Here is a 12,445-nt window from a genome sequence, read left to right as displayed (position 1 = left end):
CGTGCTCTCGAGTGAGCCAGTTTTGGGAAGTGACGGCAGACTGGGGAATCCAGAGCACGCGGTTCCCGCAGCTGCCTGCCCCTCCCGCCGGCCACCGCGCGGTAGCAGGAGTGACCTGGCAGAGGCCACGGGCGGCCAGCGGCACGCGGCTGGCAGCCTCCGAGCCGGGGCTGAGGCAGCGATCGTGGCCAGGAAGGCTGTCGCTGCAGCGCGGCCACGCAGGCGTCGCTGGGGCATGGGCATGGCACGGCTGTGGAGGGACGGGGCGGCAGCGCGGTGCGCGACCAGGGTGCGGAGGGATGCTGAGAAGCCGCGGCTCCCTGCCCGGCTGCATGCTGCGCTGGGAAGGGGAGCCCAGGGAAAGTCTCCAGCGTGGGCAGGGGAGCCTGGAACTTCCCTGGGGACTGCTCGGGGACTCCTCCGAGGGAACTGAACCAGAGGCGGGTGGCCGGCCAGAGGCACAGCCAGGCCTCCAGCACTTTTGCCCCTTCCCGTTTCTGGGCTGACGTATTTGTGGGGACTCCGTGCAGAGGCCAGGGCCTGTGGGCAGCGACGAGGGGCTCTCCAGGGCCACAGCTCTGCGTTACGTTAGGAAAACGAAGTGAAACCTCGAACTTCTGCCTCGGGACTTTGAGGCCCCTTCTAGCAGGCCCAGAACAAAGCCCTTCCTCGCCATGCTCCGCAGCTGACTCCTGCCCCTGCCTGCACCTCGTTCGCCCCGGGAAGGTGCAGGCCGGGCAGCGGCTCTATGGGCCGGCAGGGACCTGGCAGCGGTCAGCTTCCCACCGCCAGCGCCGGTGAGACGCCGCGCACAGACCCCCGGCCCCAGCGGCTCTGCCGAGACCCCGGGTGGCGGGCGGGGGCCCGGGGCCTGGGTGTCCCAGCAGGGACGGCGGCAGGGAGAGGCCGGGGCGGGCGCCCTTCCCGCGGCGCTCCCGGCCGAGCATCGCGGGCGGGCCAGCCTGGGGCCCGGGCCGGCACCGCGGGGCTCGGGTGGGCTGGCGGGGAGCTGCCGCTCCCCCTCCCCCTGCCCCCCTCCCGGCCGGGCGCTGGCGGGGCTCCCCGGGCCCGGCGCTGCGCGGGGAAGCCCCGGGGGCGGCGGCGGGCGGCCCAACGCCCCCTTCCTGGGCGGGAACGGGCCGAAGAGTTATAGGGCGGGCGGCCGCGGTGCGGGGCGCAGCGCTATGGAGCGGCTCGGGCTGTTGGGGTTCCTCGGCGTGGTGCTGCTGGGCGTGAGTGGGGCTGGGGCTGGGGCTGGGGCTGGGGCTGCGGCTGCTCCCTTCCTCCCTCTCTTCCTTCCTCTCTCGGGGCAGAGCCCCGGCCGCGGCCGCCGGGCTTTCCGGGAAGAAGCACGGTCCGGCCGCTCTGGCCCGTCCCCTCGGCGCGGCCCGCCCCCGCGGGAGGCCCACGGCCGGAGCCGTGCCCGGGGCGGCGGCGGAGGAAGCCCCGGCAGCGCTGCCGCCCCGCACAGCCTGAGCCGCGCTCAGCCGGCCGGGTCCGGCCTCCCCCGGGAGCCCCCGCCCGGGAGCGCGGATGCGGGGAGGAGGAGGGGGCAGGCAGGGCAGGTCTCTGCCCGCGGGCCCCTCAGCCCCACCTCGCTTTCGCTTTCCACGCGAGGGCGTGGAGCCCGGCGGGGTCTGCAGCCCGGTCCTGTGCCCGGCCGGGGACGGGGCGCAGGTCCCCAGGGGCAGCGTCGAGCCCCGGGGCTCCGCCGCCCGGGGCACGGGTCGGGTGCTGGGAGAGCGCAGTGACGGGCCTGCCTGCGCCCCTTTCACTTCCCTTTCTGCCCAGCGTCAGGCGTGTGTGACGGCAGGGCCGGCTCCCCTTCTGCCGGGTCGGGCATCCCCAGGTCAGACCTGGCGGTGCCCCGCAGCCCCATCGCTGCCCCGCCGAGCCGGGGCTGCCCGAGGGGCCCCGCGGGGGTCTGCAGCACCCGGCCGTGCTGGGCCGCAGCAGCCCTTGTGCCTGGCCCTCCCTCCCTGCTGGCCCGCGGCATCTCGCTCTGGGGCTCTGCCGGAGCCCCGGTCCCGCTCCCCGGGGACAGCCAGGCTCAGGCGGGTCTGCCGGGAACTGCCAGGCTGCTGGGGACGGGCAGCACGGGGCTTGGCTCTGTGCGAGGGTATGGTGCTGTGGGTGTCCTCCTGCACCCAGGCTGGCCTGAGATCTGCTTCCCTGCCTCCTCTCCACCCTTCCCCGGTCACACAGCCCCCTGCTCGGAGGAGCAAGGAAGAGTCCTGGCTGCCGTTGCATGGATGATGTACTTCCCCGGGGCTTTCCTGCCCCCCAGGGCTGGTGCATCAGCCTCGGGAAGGGGCTGGCAGTGCTCTGGGCCCAGGAGGCTCGGTTAACACCGCTGCCCCTGCCCGGGTCTGCAGCACTTTTGGCAGGGGCACGGGACGATGTGAGATCAGCATCTCTTAGGAAATCTGGGGAAACATGGGGCCACCCTACCGGAATCACTGCCACCCCACTTCAAAGAGAGCACTGGTGGCATCAGGCAGTGCAGGCGGCTCTGCTGCGGTCTGTGGTTAGCGCAGGCATGGGAAGAGCAGTGTGAGGAAGCCCTCACCTTGGGATGTGGGTTAGCGTGCAGGTTAGCACACGCGTGCTTGCAGAAGCGAGGCGGTGCTGGAGCGCTGGGGAGCAGCATGAATTCGCGGGTCTTGTTTCTTCCAGTGCTGGGAGCCTGGTGACGCCATAAGATGCTTTGATAAGCAGTATGAACATAAGGGCAAGTGCTGCAACCGCTGTCAGCCAGGTACGGAGACCCCTTCCCCTTCCTGGTGTCCCAGGGCCCGGCTGTGCCAGGACCCACTGCCCGGCCATAGCGGAGCAAGCCCAGCTTGGTGTGACCGAGCCCCTCCCCACCCCGTTGCCAGCAGTGCCGACAGCTTCACCTCCCTGTGTCACCTCAGTGCTAGAGCAACTGGGGACCTCGTGGGTGCCCTGGGAGACCCCCTGGACCTCACTGAATCTGCCACAGCTCTCTTGGGACTCTGTGCTCCTGCAGCCACAGGGCCCCACGGCATGGGCAGCTTGCGGGGAGAGTGCTGCCGCTGGCACTACCAGATCATGATGGTATTTGCCAGCTCCTGCTGTCGCTGCCAGATCGTTTCCCAGTCCCTGGAGGGCTGGAGGCAGTGAACAGCCCCCCCTGCTCTCCTGCCCCAGCACCCAGCAGCCCTCCCCACCTGGCCTCGTGCAGCGTGCGCAGCCACCGGGCGAGCTGGCCCCTGCAGCCCTGGCTGCCGGAGCGGCATCAGGCTACGGAGCAGCATGCTGCAGTGGCCCTGGCATCCACAGCTGCCAGTGCTCCCCTGTCCTCCAGGCAGCAGCTCTGCCAGCAGAGGGGGAAAGCCCCCTTGCCCCTTCCTCACCAGCCTCTATTGCAGGGGAAAAGCTGGTCTCTGAATGCAATGGCACAGAAGAGTCTTTCTGCACCCGCTGTGAGAGCGGACACTATCAGCAGAGCTGGACCAAGGAGAGGCACTGTGCCCCCCATGACATCTGTGAAGACAGTAAGTGCTCCCTGTGCCCACCAGCCCCAGCCTGCGGGGGCCAGTGTCCCCTGAGGCTCACCCACCCAGCGCCTCACCTCGCCCACGCTCCCTTTGCCCAGACGCTGGTCTCATCGTGAAGACGCAAGGGAACGCAACACACAACACGGTCTGCCAGTGCCAGGCTGGCATGCACTGCTCTGACACCAGCTGTCAGACCTGCGTGGAGAACCAGCCCTGCCAGCGCGGCTTCGGCTTCGTGGCAGGTGAGTCTGACCAGCTCCTCCCTCTCAGCAGGACCAATGCCCTGGCAGCATTGAGCCGAGGTCCTTGAGGGAAAGGGGGACTCCCCCAGCAAGGTGCCCCTAGCAGGGCTTCAGGAGAGCTGTGCCTGCCTGCCGCTGCGCCTGGCAGCATTGCCACGGGGAGGGCTGCTTGCCTGACCCCCACAGCCCTTCCCCTCCTGCAGCCTGTACTGACCTTCCTGCCACCTCTGCTCCTCTCCAGCCAAGACCGTGGCCCGGATGTCATCCCCCTGCGAGCCCTGTGCAGAAGGCACCTTCTCCAATGTCTCTTCTAAAACTGAGCCGTGCCATCCCTGGACAAGGTATTGTCTGAGTGCTGACCACGTCCTTCACCCATCCCCAGCTGTGCCCAGTCCCTGTGAGCACATCCTCTGCTGCCAGCATCCTTGGGGACCCTGGGGACTGGGCGGCCAGGATGGTCTCTGAGGGACACAGCATCTGGCTGGCATAGGGTAGGAGTGAGAGGAGCAGAGCTATGAGGGTGGTGAGCTGCAGGACAGTGTGGCTGAGCTTGAGGCAAACGTCCAGGCCCTTGTGACTGTCCCTCAGCATGTGCACAGTGCTGGCCCCTCCAGGGATGTCTATGCTGTCGTCTGCACTGGGGAGAAAGGGATGAGGGGCTATGGGGACCCCCCATGCCCTGTCCAGGCTCTCCCTCCCAGCACACTCCTTGGCTGTAGTCATCAGCCAAGCCACCAGCCCTCTCCGTGGTGAGTCTGGCTTTGAGGATGCCATGGGCTGGCAGGTCGTCCCTGTCTTTAGAAAGCTGCTTGAGGGTTAATTGCACTCCCTGGTAGAAACGTGAGCCTTATTTCCAGGCTGAATTAGTCTTGCTTCAGCTGCCAGCCACTGGATTTTACTTTGCTTTTATCTGTGCCCAGAAATTACCTCCCCACGGAGCCACTTGTAGCCTGTCATCGAGTCATCTCTAAGCTGTTCTGCAATAGCTGCAGTGCCCAAGCCCCAGGGTCTTCCTGACTGGGCAGGTCTCAAATATCCGCTCCCTCCTGTGCTTTGTCCCCAAACTTGTCCCTATCTTCAGCAGTTTCAGCAACTCCAGACCAGGACCCTGGGGTGGGGCCCTGCTATGTACCTGGTGTCCCCGTCACTCAGCACAGGCCCTGGCCGGCCACGTGCCCCTCCAGAGCCCGGCAGGCTCAGCACAGGATGCTTTCTCATGCAGCGCTGGTGGCTGCCCAGCCCCAGCCGTTCCTCCTCAGGGGCTTTCCGCCTCTGCTCAGCAGCTCAGGCTGCTGCTGTGGTTACATGGTCTCATTCTTCCCTGCAGCTGTGAGGAAAAGGGGCTGGTGGTGAAGGTGAAAGGGACGAACACCTCGGATGTGATCTGCGGTAAGTGCCTGGTGCCCCGGGGCTGGGCCGGTGCAGAGCAGAGATCTCCTGGTGCTCCAGCTCCTGCAGCACTCAGAGGAGCTGGCCTGGCCTGTGGGTGTTTTGGGGAGAAGAGGGTCTGACTGCACTGCTGGCATGATGCCTTCCTGCTCCTCTCTGAACGGGTGAGGGATCCCCGTGGGACTGGGCCTGAAGCAGACGCAGCTCACGGCACTCGGCATCTTGGTGGGAGTGTCATGCAGGAGCCTCGCTGACCCCATCTCCCTCAGCAGAGTCGGGCAGGCGCTCCTCGCTGTCGGTGCTGATCCCCATCACTGCTGCGGTTGTCACGTGCCTTGTGGGCATCTGCATCTACTGCCTGGTCCACACAGGTAAGGGGCTGGGACACGGGAAGCAATGCCTTGGCCAGAGGGGCCGTACGGGGCCCAGGAGCCAAGCAGGGAGGATGGTGGCAGCTTTGCCGAGAGTGGGGCAGCCCTTCTGGGGACACTGCCAGGGCATGGCTCCCCAAGCCCGTTGCCCTGCCAGGTCTGTGGGCTCTGTCCTCGGGAGCAGGCACGTTTGCACTGCCGCAGCCCAAGCTGGGCCAGCTCTTGGAGGAAAGTGCCAGTGCCCTGTGGGTCCAGCCCGGCTCCCCCGCCGTGGCCCCCAGCCTCTCCAGCCTGGCGGCAGCAGCAGGCACAACGTGAGCTCCAGGACCTGCAGTGCCGCAGCACCAGCCCCGGCTCTGACCCCTGAGAGCTCAGGGCAGGGCAGGGGCACTCCCCCGACTGTTGCCTTCTCTGTCCCTCTTTCCATCCAGATTCCAGGCGACGGGTGCAGAAGCAGGTGAGTCTGCCCAGAGGCCTCCTCCAGCAGTGGGCGGGGGTCCCTGCTGGCACAGCCGGTGATGTGCCAGCAGCAGGGAGCAACAGAGCAGGGACTGTGGCTCTGCAGGGCAGGAGGGGTGGGGGCTGTCCTAGGGCTGCCTGCCTGGGACGGGACAACGGCTGGGGCAACCCTGGGATGCTGCTGGCAAATGCTGAGGCAGGAGGGACCTGCACATGGGGAGGCCCTGCCCTGCACGGGAGTGTAGCAGGAGCCTGTGGAAAGGTGTGGCCACAGAGGTGGGGGATGTAGCTGCCTGTCCCTGACCCTTGCCCCTGCCCCTGTGCAGAGGGAGGCTGGGAAGCCCAGAGAGAGCCCAGAGACCCGGCAGCCCACCGAGGTGGACGTGGAGCTGGAGGAGGAATTCATCCCTGTGCAGGAGACCCTGCTTGGGGGCCAGCCCGTGGCCCAGGAGGATGGCAAGGAGAGCCGTATCTCGGAGCAGGAGAGGCTGTGAGGGTGCGGGGCGCTGCTTCCAACAGGAGCACAGACCGGGGCCAGCACCGTCTCCTCTGTCCTCTCTCCAGCGGGGGAGGAAATCTAGCATCTGGCCTGGCTGTAAACGATGTGACGCTGCAGTGGACCATGGCATGACCACCCCTGTGGGGATACCACAGCAGCACCCAGGGCTGCCACCGTAGAGCAAAGCTCAGCTGCCTGCACCGGGAGGCCAGAGCAGAGCCCGGTCCCGCTGCCCGCCTGGGGTGCTGCGGCAGAGCCCAGCGCGGCTGCTCGCATGCTGACCCCTGGGCAGAGCCCGGTGCGGCCACCGGGCCAGGGCTGCCACGGTGGAGCAAAGCGCGGCCGCTCACGTGGAGACCCCGCGGCAGAGCCGGGCCTGCCTGACTGCCGGGGGGCCGGGGGGAGAGCGTGGGCTGCCGGCGGGGGGGCTGCCGTGGCAGAGCACAGCTCAGCCGCCCGCACAAGGGCCCCGTGCTGGAGCCGGGCCCCGGGGCAGCCTGGAGCAGGGCCGCAGCCTGGAGCAGGGCCGCAGCCCGCGGGTCCGCCCCTCCGTCGGGCACCCCGAGTTGGCCCCGCGCAGCGGGGCTCCGTGGGCACAAATACAGGCAGGACTCGCTGTGCCGGCAGCGCCCGCAGCCCTCTTCGCTCGGCCGGGGACGGGGACGGGGACGGGACGGGACGGGGCGAGGCGGCGGGCGCTGACGCGCGGCGGCCGGGAGATGGAGCTGCGGGACCGGCGCGGGGCGGGACCGGCCGCCGCCGCCACCGCCTCCAGCGCGGCCCCGCCCCGCGTGGGGCTCCGCGCTGCCGCCACCCGCGCGCGCGCCCGCGCACCCACGGCACGTGCGCAGGCGAGGGCGCGCGCTGCTGGCCACGTGCCGCGCAGCCCACGCGGCCGCCGCCACGGCCCCGCCGCCTGCAGCCACCCGCGGGGGGGAGCCGCCGCCCTCGTGGCCCACGCCGCGGCCCACGCCGCCCACGCCCAGCTCCGCCACGGCGCTGCGGGGGGGGCCGGGCGGGCTCGGCCGTTCTCCGCCGCGCCGCTGCCCGGAAGCGGTGGCCACGCTTTTATTTCTCTCCCAGTGGGCGCGGGTAGCGCGGCCCGCGGCCCCTGCCGGCCCCTCCTCAGGCCTCCCTGCTCCTCCGGCGCCTGCCAGCGCTCCTGCCACCGCTGCTGCTGGGGGGACGGGTGCTGCCAGGACAGATGCTCCCACCAGAGGAGGGACGGGAAGAGGCACCCTCAGCCGTGCTCGATCCCTGCCGCGGCCCCAGACCCTCCCGCCGCTGTCCCCCAGCCTCCAGCGCACCCCGAGGCTGGGCACGCTGCCCCTGCGTCTGCAGCCGGCGTCCCCCGAGGCTGCCGGGCAGTGTGGCAGCTCCTACCCGCTGACCCTGCCTGCGCGGAGAGAGCACGTGGGCTCCGGTCCGACACAGCCCCACCGCCCGTGCCCTGACCTCACCCTGCATCGCAGGGGACTGAGGGGACAGGCAGGGCTGCCTGCAGCAGGCAGGCTCGGTGCACCTCGCCTTGCCAGTCCATCGCCACGTGCACCGTGTGGGGCCCGTCTCACTGCAGGGCAGCGCTATGGGGTGCCGGGGGTGGCAGCAGCGGAGCTGCTGCGGGCCCTGACTCACTGGCATGGGGCTGGACCGCAGCGGCACCGAGCCCAGCGCAGGCTTCAGGTACAGAGAGCAGCTGCAGCCTGTGACCCGCCACCACCCAAGTGCGCGCAGCATGGCGTAAGAAAGGCCGTAAATCCCAGCGCCAGGAGCAGCTGGAACACGGAGCAACTTTTACTGTAAAGGCAGTGGCGTATTATTTAAGGCTCCTCTTAAAACCTAATGTTAGGTTTAATAAGGGAGATAAAAGCATATCAACTGCTCTCCCTCTCAGGGCTCGGTGCTCCCGGCAGTGCCGGCAGGATGGTCCCCACCTGCCCTGGGGACAGACGTGCCCCCACTTCCTGCTGGCCCTGCCAGTGGAGAGGGCTGGCATCACGTGGGCCACAGACGTGGAGCCTTTGGCCCCAAACAGCCCCCAAAGGACTGGCTCCCCACAGCTGCCCCACGGCAGCGGGCTGGCCCCTCTGGCTCCCGGCCTCCCCCAGTGCTGACCTCTCCCTGCTGGCACGCAGTGTGTTTAATGCCTGCTCCCGCATGTCAGACATGTGCCATCTCATTAGCGCGTCTGTCCCCCAAAGTGAGAAGAGAGAGCGCATGAGACCTAATTGAATGTAACTAATTATTCACTTCACAAATGCTCTGTTTAAATGGGATTGTGAGGGACAGAATTACTCATTCTGAAAAGGGGCGAGAAAGAGAGAAAGACAGAGAGAAAACAAATAGAGGCGGATGCTGGAGCTGCAGCTCCCTCTCTCCTCAGAATACCAATTACCGGATGAAGTGATTGTATAAATCTTTACCGAGTGAACGAACTGTACTAGTCACTTACTCTTGTCCTCTTATTGTGACGAAGCAATGAAAAATCATCCCACTCTCCAGTCCAGTTACAGGCTCCCAGTCGCTGCCTCGGATGCTGTCCGCAGCTGGAGAGCTCGTCCCGGTGCTTTCCGTGGGTGGAGGTCCTACAGAGACAAGGCTGAGCGCTTGGCAGGGATGCACGCCACCCCCGCACCCGTGGCCCCGGGGAGGAGCAGTGACTGTGCGTGCCCCGGGGAGCTGTGGGGCTCCTGCCCCAGCGGGAGCCAGGCAATGCCGTGCAGCACCCTGGGACACGGCGAGACTTGGGCTGGTCAAGGGCCCCAGTGCCCAGCGCAGAGGCACCCCGGGTCTTGTGCCTGCAGCTTTCCTGCCCTCCCCTTCAGTGGGTCCAGCCCTGCCAGGCCCCCGGCCCCTCTCTGCAGGCTCCTACAGAGCTCAGATACCTCTCCAAGCGCTCACCGAACGGGGAGAGCACAGTGCTTCCCGACACCTTCCCATGCCGGAGTCAGCGTTTCTCACTCCCTGGCATCTCCACTCCAACAGGCTGAATAAATGCGCTCATTAGCAGCGCTCTCCATCACTCTTCCCTGCCACATTGTTTAATCCCAGATCCCTCACACGGTTTCCTCCAAACAAACACACGCGTTTCTGTCCTCGGCAGTGGTGTGGGATGGGAGAGGAGGTCCTGGCCGCGTGGAGCAGGGAAAGCCAACAGGCTCGCCCCCGCGCCCTTCTGAGCGGTGGGGAGCACCCGCACCCTGTGGTCCTGCTGCACGAGCTGGTGAGGACCCAGCCTGTCCCACACTCCCTGCAAGCAACACCAGGACCCCCCTCACCACAAGGGACCCAGCACCCTGGGGGCTGGTTTACCGGGGTGAAGGCCACCTGGTCTCTACATCTTGCTGCTGCCAGGAACAGAGATGCAGCAGCCCCAGGGTGCCCCAAGGAGGGACCATGCTGCTGCATGGGTGCCCCAGGACCCTGCGGCACTCCGGGTGCTGCAGCTCCCTGGCTTGGCTGAGGGTGAGAAGCTGCTGGAGGAGTTGTGTGGTTGGGTTGCTGTGGGGGAAAACAGACTGGCAGCAAGTGAGCGAGGAGAGGGCAAAACCTCCAGCCTGTCCTGCCTCGTATGGGATGGGGATTTAATTGTTGCCAGCAGCAAGTTTCCATGCACTGGAGATGTGCGTGTGTGGGTGTGAGGGAGAGATAACAACATCATCATAACAAATGCAGCTCTGCAGCTCCATTCTGTGCTTATTGGCTTTCTTCTGTTTATCTATAAATAATTGCGGGGACACAATAGACTTTTAAGACTGCCAAAGAGTTTGTCTCCCTCCAGCAATCGTATTGCCACAGTGCTGCCACCTTATCTGCTTGTAGAAAGATGAGGGTGGGAAAAATATTTACTGTTGGGGATATTTGTCATCTGCAAATTACCTCTGCCTACAATCCGCAGCGGGGATAGGACTGACAGCGCTGATCTGTATTGCAGGCACATGAGCCCTGGGGTTCTCCACACTGCCCCAGACCCACCTGAGCCTCCTCCCCGTTAGCTGTCAGGGCAGGCAGCACTGTGCCGGGAAATCCACCGTGTGTGCAGATCCATGCCATGCAACGGCAGTCCAAAGGGCTAAGGGAAGCGGCAGATGATGCTGAACTAGGTACTCAGCGAGTGGCTTGACACAGAGGAGCACCGTGACGGGACAACTGGGGCACTGAGGAGCTCAGAGGTTTGGAACATTGGCAGCACCTCCCTGAGCACACACCTGCACCCCCATGCTGCGCAGCCAGGGCAGCGTCCCCCCAGCACAGCAGCCCCAGGCAGCGACCACCTCGAGAGCCCCAGGCCTCGCCGCTCTCCTGCAAAGGACAGATGTGCCGCGTACCCCTGCCGCACTCGGCACTTGATATCCCCGCCAGCCCCACCAGCCCCACTTGCCATTGGGATACCTCATATCCTGCAGCCCAGAGGCTTTTGCACAGCACTTACCACTGCGGTATCCAAGAACCGATCTAATTGATGTGACACCAATTATTCAAGTATCACTAAATGCAGAACTAATGCATCTGTGTGTACAAACCTCCTAGACCCTGACCATGAAATTATAACTCTGACATGAAAGGAGCTAGTGCAGGAGCACCAGCTCTCAGCTGAGCCCCCGACACTGCAGCGCCGGCCAGCCCTGCTGGGACACCTCCCTGAGAGCCATGCAGAGAGGCAGCATCACACGGGACGCCTGCAGCAAGGTCGGCATCCAGCTGTCTGCGTGGAGAGTCAGGGCCCGTGGCTTCCCGCAGACCGGGCTGCAGCCATGATGGGTCCTGCACAGCTGAGTTGACCCGGGCAGCATCAGCCACATGAGCGCGGGCAGGGCTGCCGTGGCCATCGTGGCGGTCGGCTTGGGGAGCTGCGTGCTCTGCAGGGCAGTGCAAGAGCCATTTCTGGGCTGCTCAGCGCAGCCCATGCAGTCAGCTAGCAAAGCTCTTGGCTTGGACATGGACTGGTGCTGGGAAAAGCCATTCATTGCATTTGAAATTTTACTGTGAAATTAAGCTATGCCTGGACACGCAGAGCTTGGCATAGGCAGCAGTTTGTACTTTGTAAATTGCTTTCTACAATCAATTAAAGAAAAGAGATGGCTGGTGGCCTGGAGGGGCACACGGGGTGGCTCTTCTTTGGCTCCAGGTCCCTGCTGTGCAGCCCAGAGGAGCAGTCCCGGCCCCCAAGAGAGCAGCCTCTGCACGGGGAGACCGTGGGGCCGGGGAGAGCCTGCACCTGGCAAAAAAGGATGTGGGCTGCTGCCCTCAGCCGCTGTGCCGTGAGGGGGGAGGACGGCCCCATCAGGGGCTGCTCTGCTGCCCCTATGCCCACACCGATTACCTGGGCGAGGGGCTCTTGCCCTCCCACTGCTGGACGCCTGCTCCCCTCTGCACCCCACTTGTCGCTGCAGTCACTGCTGCACGCCCCAGCCTGGGATGGAGCAGCTGCCGCTGGAGCCCTGTCTCACCGCTGCTCCGCACACCCTCCTCACACCGCTGGCATCGCTGCAGCAGGGGTTTGCAGGGCACAGCTGCCGCTGGAGCCCCGTCTCACCACTGCTCCGCACACCCTCCTCACACCACTGGCATCGCTGCAGCAGGGGTTTGCAGGGCACAGCCCTGCGGCGTTTACCACACCGGGCTCCTCACTGCACGGGACGTGGCGCAGACCCACGGGCTGGCCCCAGGCATTGGCGCTGTGCCAGCCAGCAGCAGTGCGAGCTGGAGCCCTCCTTGAGACGAACCTCTGCCCCCTCCCAGCCTCGCCCCGGCTCCGGCACCCCAGTTCCCCAGCAGGGACCGGGGACCGCAGAGCTGGCAGCACACCATGGTCCCAGCACTGCGCCAGGGCAGCGAAGCAGAGAGGTCCCACGTGAACTGGGCGATGCAGTGAGGCACAGCTGACACGGCAAAGCTCTGGCTCCGTCTCCCACCACATTTGGGCGGCAAGCATGGCACGAGTGTCGGGCTGCTTGGATGGCC

At 66.1% G+C, this 12,445-nt stretch overlaps 1 protein-coding gene across 4 annotated transcripts; it reads left to right on the top strand.

The window, feature by feature from the left end:
* The first annotated feature begins 1,016 nt into the window (after positions 1-1,016).
* CD40 (CD40 molecule) lies at positions 1,017-12,054 on the top strand. Of its 4 annotated transcripts, none has more exons than XM_072879332.1 (9): positions 1,017-1,232; positions 2,677-2,758; positions 3,393-3,518; positions 3,620-3,763; positions 4,005-4,104; positions 5,091-5,152; positions 5,422-5,523; positions 5,955-5,980; positions 10,416-12,054. In XM_072879332.1, the coding sequence occupies exons 1-9, from the start codon at positions 1,185-1,187 to the stop codon at positions 10,458-10,460; spliced, it is 735 nt and encodes a 244-aa protein (XP_072735433.1). In that variant the 5' UTR covers positions 1,017-1,184; the 3' UTR covers positions 10,461-12,054. The 4 variants fall into 4 exon arrangements, with proteins under 4 accessions (XP_072735433.1, XP_072735434.1, XP_072735432.1 ...); XM_072879333.1 differs by having other exon boundaries at positions 1,118-1,232; positions 5,425-5,523; positions 10,416-12,053; XM_072879331.1 differs by lacking the exon at positions 10,416-12,054 and adding an exon at positions 6,309-7,184 and having other exon boundaries at positions 1,118-1,232; positions 5,425-5,523.
* Positions 12,055-12,445: the final 391 nt, after the last annotated feature.

Source organism: Ciconia boyciana, chromosome 14 (genome assembly GCF_034638445.1).
Source record: "Ciconia boyciana chromosome 14, ASM3463844v1, whole genome shotgun sequence".
In the NCBI taxonomy this organism is placed as follows: domain Eukaryota; kingdom Metazoa; phylum Chordata; class Aves; order Ciconiiformes; family Ciconiidae; genus Ciconia; species Ciconia boyciana.
The sequence above is the reverse complement of the archived record's forward strand: the minus strand, read 5'-3'. Positions and strand labels throughout refer to the sequence as shown.

Bases quoted from the DNA above. Each gene is read 5' to 3' on its own strand.
- CD40 (XM_072879330.1), top strand. From the start codon at position 1,185: ATGGAGCGGCTCGGGCTGTTGGGGTTCCTCGGCGTGGTGCTGCTGGGC. The intron at 1,233-2,676 runs GTGAGTGGGGCT...TGTTTCTTCCAG, and splicing joins TCGGCGTGGTGCTGCTGGGC to TGCTGGGAGCCTGGTGACGC. The intron at 4,105-5,090 runs GTATTGTCTGAG...TCTTCCCTGCAG, and splicing joins CCGTGCCATCCCTGGACAAG to CTGTGAGGAAAAGGGGCTGG.